Source organism: Microcaecilia unicolor, chromosome 5, assembly GCF_901765095.1.
Source record: "Microcaecilia unicolor chromosome 5, aMicUni1.1, whole genome shotgun sequence".
Taxonomy (NCBI): domain Eukaryota; kingdom Metazoa; phylum Chordata; class Amphibia; order Gymnophiona; family Siphonopidae; genus Microcaecilia; species Microcaecilia unicolor.
Genome location: NC_044035.1, coordinates 360,002,683 through 360,011,212, shown reverse-complemented (window position 1 = coordinate 360,011,212; position 8,530 = coordinate 360,002,683). Strand labels below are relative to the sequence as shown.

The 8,530-nt window shown below is 52.2% G+C and overlaps 1 protein-coding gene across 1 annotated transcript in view; it reads right to left on the bottom strand.

Moving 5' to 3' along the window:
- Nucleotides 1–8,530, bottom strand: part of VPS4A (vacuolar protein sorting 4 homolog A) — a 41,029-nt gene that overhangs the window by 1,906 nt on the left and 30,593 nt on the right. Inside the window, exons 8-10 of the mRNA XM_030204650.1 lie at nt 3,000–3,081; nt 352–571; nt 13–153 (exon numbers count right to left, since the gene is read on the bottom strand). Coding sequence (XP_030060510.1) covers nt 13–153; nt 352–571; nt 3,000–3,081 — 443 coding nt within the window. The remainder of the gene's footprint in view (nt 1–12; nt 154–351; nt 572–2,999; nt 3,082–8,530) is intronic.

Here is an 8,530-nt window from a genome sequence, read left to right as displayed (position 1 = left end):
CCACTTACTTACCATGCAGACTACTGGTTCCAGCAGTTTGTCACTGGGCACATCCATCCAAGTCATTTCAATGGCTCCTGGGTCACCCGGAGAGCAGGGAGTCAGAAGGTCATCTACCATTAGACCTGCATTTGCACGACATGGGCCTCTGACCTGAAAGAGAACCAGTGAGAGCAGCCTCTCGGACAGGATAATCTACCATTGTGTGCTATTAGAGAAGAGTGAGGGCAAAGGGGGTATTGGCTACCCAGCACCACCAGCTACTAAGCCAACTGCTCCCCTTTCTCTATGGCCACATCCTCTCTGACTGCCCTTTCCCTGTCTGCTTTGGCTCCGCTGGTTGCTTCTTACCTTTTTGAAGTGTGTGGCTGACTGCACCTTGCGCACAGGCTGCATGAGTGCATCCCGCACGATGATACTGATGTCTGCACCCGAGTAACCGTCTGTCTTTCTAGCCAGCTCCCGAACGTCACCATCGGTCAGATTGCGCGGTGTGTTCCCCAAGTGCAGCTGGAACATCTGTGCTCTGGCAGCTTCCTCTGGCAGTGGGATATAAATGCGCTTCTCAAATCTAAGAACAAGGGGGGGCAACAAACAGAAAATAAAAAAAACAACCTGTGGTGAAACAGGGGATTTTCAAGCCTGTGAATTGTAATAATATTTTCATGCAGTGTATTTCTCTTGTTTGGCCAGCAGGGAGTGTTTGTTCTCTGTTTTTAAAGCTGTTACAGAGATGGGAAGGTAGCCTGCTGTGCCATTGGCCAGTGCTCTGGGCTCTGATTGGCCTTGGAGTTCAAAATACAGCCAGGAGGTACTGGACAGGGTTGCCAGATGGGTGGTTTTCCCGCCCAATTGGGCGGTTTTCCGCAACCCGCCGCGGGAAACTTTTGCCCGCGGCGGGTTGCGGTTTTTTGGGCTTGTTTTTTTTTTCCCTTGCGGCTTTTGGGCGGTTTTTCGGCCGGTGGGGGGTGGGGCTAATGACGACAGAGGCGGGGTTTGGTGACGTATTGAGCGGGGCGAGGTGACGCATTGGGCGGGGCGATGACGGTGGGGGCGGGGCTGATGATGGCAGGGGTGGGCGTGATGACGGAAGGGGGCGGGGGTGGGGGTGATGACGTCGGGGTGGGGTGTGTGCGGTTTTTGGGCTGTTTTGGGTGGGAATTTTTTTTTTTTTTATATGGCAACACTGGTACTGGATTTTCCCCAGTCTCAGCTAGGGAGTGCAGAAGATAAACATCTCTGCCCTGAGACCATGTTCAAGACCTGTGAGCAGTTATTTTCCTAAAGTCCCCAGGTAGTAAAACTGTTTAGATAGCTTTAGTTCCAACAATTTTTTTTTATTGATGTAATAAAGTCTACATACAAAACAATCAACTAAGTCTATGCACATCTATAACAAGTATCATTGAAGCCTGAAGCAGTATCATCATCAGCATTTACTCCCCTTCGCCCTTCCCTCCCACCTGAAGAAATATACTGTCACTTGCTTGAAATACAGGTCAATGGCTCAGGCTAAGAGCTAGGCTTTTAAAAATCAGAGATCACCTTTGACACAGTTACATTTCACTGTGGCAAGTGCTGAAATGAGGTAATTGAGAGCTGACAGAGGGTGGGGAAAGCTACTCTGTAAACAATCCTGAGACTGGCACCTACAAGACGTCATGAGCAAGATTGCCATGGTTATGTAGAGATAGTACTGGGTCAGCTGCACCCCGGGTGAGAACATCCAAAGGAGGGGGCTAGGGGAAGGTTTGGGGAACATGTGAAGTCATCTCACAAGATGCGCTCTGAGCATATCTTGTTTATACATAGCGCTTGATAACATGTGGAGTCATTTTGATCAACTGATAAGGGCCAAGAGCTCTGGTGAGAAAGCTAGGGTCTATTGGAATGAATGGGGCCAAAATAGTATAAAAATGGGAATCAGAAGGGTATTAGATCAGAAGACTCCAGAAGGCCAGAGAGAGAGAGAGGACGTGTCGTGTAATGCTGCTCCACCATATGACTGCCTGATTTGCCTGTACTACTGTTGGTGAGATTGTAATAAACTATCTTCTTATATCCCAGCGAGCCCTTCTGATTATGGAGTTTGTTAATTCCTAGACTGTGTAAAGAGCAGTCTGGGGAGGATGAGGTCAGAGTAATTGGTGGGAACACGCAAATTATAAACACACCCCATTTAGCTGTTGAACGAAACACCACCAATCGTATAACCCAGCCTCCCCAGACCTGCAAAGGAAGCCCGGATTAATAAGATGTCCTCTTCATTTGGGGACATCCCACGCCTCCAAAGCTCCAAGACTGAGTCCTCCCATGTTATACCTCCTCATGTTGTCTAACAACCAACAGTGCCAGGCCAAAACCAATAATTCTCCATGGCAAAGCACTTCTTCCCATCACCCACTGTTTAGATAGCTTTAATATTGATCCTTATTCAGTTACCCATTATTGCTTGTTGTTTTTCCACCTATTTTATATTGTTCACTGTTCTACTTTTCTGATAAAAAACCCATTAGCTTATTAGCTCTGTTGTCCTGGACTGACTAAGAATCCTGGTAGTTTGTGTGTTGGGTCTGTGGGTGCTTTGTAGGAACTATGGGACCCCTGGGAGTGGGGCCCCAGTGTCCTTAGAAATCACCGTGGAATAACTTGTGGGTGGGAGACTTGCCCAGAGGCTAGAGGAACCTAGTATGTGGGGTGGAGGATTGGCTAGTGTAAAGCACAGGTAGGCCTGAGCAGTGCTGGGGACAGACCCTCTAGGTGGTCGCAAGGTTAACACCAGGTGGGTGCTAGGCGTTTCATGACACAACCCAAACCAGCTCCTGGTACAGAACTCCAGCTGCCACGTGACCTGCTGCCCTCCAATGGCCACACAGCCAACTGCTGTCTTCTGCACCATGACAGAACCCATGTCTCCCCAGCATATATCCACACATAGGCAGTCTCAGTCGCCTGCAGCTGTTTCAGGAGGACAGCAAACTGTTCCCATTACTAATCACCTTCTTCTGATGGCAGAATCCAGCACCCACGGGATATTGGTGGCACCCAGAACCAGAATTCCATCATTATTATTCCCAACACCTATAAAGAAAACAGGATTATCCAGTGTGTAGGGGTACAGAAAGTCATACAAAAGGAGACAATGATAGCAGATAAAGACACAAAGACCTTGCCAGCTCTTGCCCAAGTCCCTGTTAGACTCCATTTCATTTCAGGTTTTCTCACTAACAATCCCAGCACTTATCCAATTCTGATACTTGTTCCTTCCACCCACCCCTCCCTTTTCCTAAGGAAATGTTTTCTGATGTTACTCTCGAACCTACCCTCAGACAGTGACCTCCTTTCCTCTGAAAACAGTTCCCTGTTTCACAATTGTTTATATCTTGGAGATCGTCAACGTTCACTATCATATGCCCAGGTTTCTTCAATCCTTTAGGTCCTTCCTTCACTTTCTGTAGAGCTTTGGGTACGGATGCTGCTCCAGTTTGTACCCCTTTTTTCACTGTCTATGCTCTTTCAGATGGACCTAATAGCATAGCAGATGATAACAGAAAAAGAGAAGGCCCATCCAGTCTGCCCACTTATTCCTGTCCACAAGAAACATGACAGCTGTAGAGTGTGTCCACTTGAAAAACTTCTGCCTTAAGACAGACCAGCACACAAGAGCCAACGCTTAGCTAAGATGGTTCTCAGTATTCCTGATTGACAGGAGCCAGCCTATGCTTTGAAATAATTTGCAGACCAGTGTAATTTAGGGTTCCTCAGGAGTCTATAATCTCATCAGTACTGTTTAATCTTTATTAGGCTTCACTTGCTAGTGGAGGGCAGGTAACCATGGTCCTTGAGGACCATGACCCAGTTGGGTTTTCAAGATTTCCACAATGAATATGCACGATATCTATTTACATACAATGGAAGCAGTACATGCAAATTAATCTCATGCATATTCGTTGTGGAAATCTTGAAAACCTGACTGGGTTGTGGCCCTCAAGGACCGTGGTTGCCCACCCCTGTGCTAGGGAAATGGAGATCTACAGGGTTGACTTCCTCCACGACCCTCCAGACCGGTCAAGACGCATGGGTTATGTCCTCCTACCAGCAGAGGGAGACTGAGAAACACTGAACTTTTGAATACTGTATATATAACCTGTGCAGTATATTCACTAGCCAGTATTTTCTCAGTCTCAGCAGAGGTAGATGGACAGCCTGAGCAGTCTTTAATAGTCTGGTGAGGTAGTTTGATTTTATAGTTAAGGGGGTTTCTCCTCTTATTTCCTTATTTATTGGTTTGGCATATGCCCTGTACGTGGTAAAAAAAAAAAAAGTGCTTCGGGGCCCTGGGTCCGGTGGGGCCCAGTTTTTCCCCCTGGGGTGTCACACCTGTTTTCAGGTCCCTCCCCCTGTGCTGCTCTCTTTGGAGACGCTGGCAGCTTGTGCCTCGGCTGCTTTCTCTGATTGTAGCCTTGAGAGCCCCCACTTTACAGCTGCCAAAAAGAAATTAGTAATATTTCTTTAAGAGCCATCTGCAGTTTTGTGGGTAATATCCCTTTAAGAGTCGTCTGCAGTTTTCTTTACATAGGAACGGTCGGCAGGTCCGTTCCTATTGCTGGCGAAGCAGAGAGAGAGCAGAGAGGCTAATTGTTGTGGGGGAAAGCGGTGAAACAGAGTGTTTGCGCTGGTCGGGGCTTTGAAGTTATGGCGGGCAAACTCCTTCGCTGTCGCGCGTGCTCGCGTCGGGGCATAGAGGCGCCGGGAGGTCAGTGCCGGCTGTGCGGCGATCCAAAGCAGGTCGCGCCGGTGGCGGCACCCCCGGTGTTAATAGCGGAGGCCCCAGCTAGTTCGGGGGTGTCAGGAGTAGCAGCAACGTCGGCAGGGCCGTTTTCAACGAATTTAGTTTTGGCGGGAACGGCCGCCATTTTGGATTCCGCGCGTCCCGCGGAATCAGCTGTTTTTGGCCCGGCTGCTCCCGGATCGGCCCCGAAGTTGGCACCGGAGGGTCCAGGAGGCGTTGGCTTTCCTCCGGATTTTGTATGGACCCTGTTTCAAGCCTGGAAGGCTGGACCCCCACCTGTGGGGGAGGGGGCTAGTGCGGCCCCGGTTAAGAGGCCTCGTTTTGAGTGGGACGACGAGGAGGGATTCTCCCCTGTAGGATCTGAAGGGGCCTTGAGTGATAGCGCGGATCCTGAGGGGTTTGAGGGTCCTCAAGAGCCGGAATTGGTGGTCCCTGGGGAGGATCCTTCTGTAGTGAGAATTTTTCACAGGGAAGAGCTTGCAGATCTCATTGAGCAGGTTTCTTCCACCCTTAAGTTCGAACAGCCAGAGGCGGTTTTGGGGGAGGCTAGGCAGGTGGATCCCTTGGTTAAGGGGATCCAGCGGCAGGCTCGGTCTTTTCCCATGAATAAGGATATCCGGGATATGGTAGTTCAAGAGTGGCTTTCGCCGGATTCTCCCTGTAAAGTGTCTAAAGCGATGTCTAGGCTGTACCCGCTCCCACAGGAAGATAGAGATTCCTTTAAGGCTCCCACAGTGGATGCGGTGGTGACAGCAGTCACCAAAGCCACGGCTATACCGGTGGACGGGGGGACTGCTCTCCGGGATCCCCAGGATAGGAGACTTGAGGCCTTCCTCAAGCGGAGTTTTGATTTGTCGGCCCTGGCCCTGCAGGCTTCGATTTGTGGGGGGCTGGTTGCGAGGGCGTGTTTCCGGTGGGCCGAGAAGCTCCTTGATGACTCCGTGGAGGTTGGGACCTCCAGGGTACAGGAATTAGCCAAATTGGAAATGGGATCCTCCTTTTTGTCTGATGCGCTTTATGATTTGCTCCGAGCTTCGGCCAAGAATATGGCTATGCTGGTGGGGGCACGTAGGGCGCTGTGGTTGCGAGGTTGGGTCGCAGACGCGGCCTCCAAAGCTAAGCTTTGTTCTCTTCCATTTAAGGGGGCCATGCTCTTTGGTGAGGATTTGGATAAGTTGGTGAAAAGTCTCAGCGATGCCAAGGCCCCTCGTCTTCCGGATTTTCGTCCTAAGGCGGCGTTCAGGGGTACTTCCTCCCGAGGTCGGTTTAAGGAGGCTCGCCGGTATAGGCCCGGGAGGACTAGTGGGGCCTTTAGAGGTCGGTTTTTCCAGCGAACACAGTCCTTTCGGGGGAATCGGCGCGGAGGCCGTGATTTCTCCGCGGGAGGACAGGGAGGACAGGTTTCGGGGCGTAATTCACAATGAAGGTGTGCGGGTCCAGGCCCTGGTTCGGGTAGGGGCTCGGCTGAGTCAGTTTTACCAGGACTGGGCCCAAATCACATCGGATCAGTGGGTTCTCGAAGTGGTGCGAGACGGGTACGCTCTGGAGTTCGACGGCCCGCCTCCCGAAAGGTTCCTAGAGTCCCCTTGTCTTTCCAGACTCAAACGGGCGGCGGTGCGAGACACGTTGCCGCGGCTGATCAGTCTGGGGGCGGTGGTACCTGTTCCCGCCACTCAGCGCCGCTTGGGCTGCTATTCAATCTACTTTGTGGTCCCAAAGAAGGAGGATGCCTTTCGACCTTTCCTAGATCTGAAGGCAGTCAATGCAGCCCTCAGAGTCCCCACCTTCCGCATGGAGACATTGAGGTCGGTCATTGTCGCGGTGCGGGAAGGGGAGTTTCTCACGTCTTTGGATTTGACGGAGGCTTATCTGCACATCCCCATTCGGGCCGCTCATCAGCGATTTCTGCGTTTTGCGGTTTTGGGGAAGCATTTTCAGTTTTGTGCTCTGCCTTTCGGATTGGCAACGGCTCCGCGAACGTTTTCCAAGATCATGGTGGTAGTGGCGGCGGCCTTGCGGAAGCAGGGGGTTCTGGTGCACCCGTATCTGGACGACTGGTTGATTCGGGCGAAGTCCCAGTCGGAGAGCGAGGAGTCGACTGCTCGAGTGGTGCATTTTCTTCAGTCTCTGGGCTGGGTAGTGAATTTTGGCAAGAGTCACCTGGTGCCGTCGCAGTCGCTGGAGTACCTGGGGGTTCTATTCGATACCAGGAACGGTCGGGTCTTTCTGCCAGGCCCCCGGATTCGCAAGTTGCAGAGTCAGCTTCGGCTATTTCTGTCGGAGGCGGCTCCGACGGCCCGGGAGTACCTGCAAGTCCTGGGGTTAATGGCGGCCACCATAGAGGTAGTTCCGTGGGCCCGGGCGCATATGCGGCAGTTGCAGGCAGCTCTTCTCAGTCGGTGGGCGCCTCTGTCGCAAGAGTTGGATGTACGCCTTCAGCTACCGGTTTCCCCACGCCTCAGTCTCCAGTGGTGGCTAGACCCAGGCAATCTAGAGAAGGGAATGCCGTTGGAGGCTCCGCAGTGGGTGGTTCTCGTCACAGACGCCAGTCTTCAGGGCTGGGGAGCTCATTGTCTCGGTCAGGTAGCTCAAGGACGCTGGTCTCAGGTAGAAGCTCAGTGGTCCATCAATCGGTTGGAAACCCGGGCCATTCGTCTAGCGCTTCTGGCGTTTCAGAGTGTGCTGGGGCAGAAAGCAGTCCGGGTGTTTTGCGACAACGCCACCGCCGTGGCTTATGTCAACCGTCAGGGGGGCACAAAGAGTCAGGCGGTCGCGGAGGAGGCGGCGCTGTTGTGTCAATGGGCGGAGGTTCATCTTCTGGCGCTCTCCGCGGCACATGTGGCTGGAGTAGACAACGTGGAGGCAGATTACCTGAGCAGGCATGCTCTAGACCCAGGAGAGTGGTCGCTTCATCGGTCAGTGTTCAATCGCATTGTGTCGGTCTGGGGACTTCCCGTAATGGATCTCATGGCAACGGCCCGCAATACTCAGGTTCAGAGGTTTTTCAGTCGCCGGAGAGATCCTCGAGCGGAAGGCATAGATGCGCTTCTAATGCCGTGGCCGCAGGAGTTGCTGTATGTGTTCCCCCCATGGCCGTTGGTCGGTCGGGTGATTCAGCGCATTGCTCGACACCCCGGACAAGTGATTCTGTTAGCCCCGAATTGGCCGCGTCGGCCGTGGTACGGAGATCTGGTGCGGTTGGCGATAGCGGATCCTCTGCCGTTGTCAGATTCAGGGGTGTTGTGTCAGGGACCGATAGTTATGCCAGATCCGGATCGGTTCTCGCTTACGGCCTGGCTCTTGAGAGGCACAGGTTAAGGAAGAAAGGTTTTTCGGCCAGAGTTATCGATACGATGTTGAGTTCGCGTAAGCGGTCCACATCGTTGGCGTATGTCCGGGTCTGGCGAGTTTTTGAGCATTGGTGTGCAGGTAGGCAGGTTCTGCCCTTTCGGGCGTCGGTGACAGATGTCTTGGAGTTTTTACAGGATGGTATGGACAGGGGTTTGGCCTTGTCTTCCTTGAAGGTACAGGTAGCGGCTTTGTCGTGTTTCCGTGGGAAGATCCAGGGAAAGTCGTTAGCTTCTAGTCCTGATGTGGTTCGATTTTTGAAGGGTGTTAAGTTACTGCGCCCGCCACGGCGGCGGATGGTGCCTTCGTGGGATTTGAATCTCGTTTTGGATACTTTGGTGAGGCCGCCGTTTGAGCCTTTGGTTTCTGTTTCAGATAAGGATCTGTCCC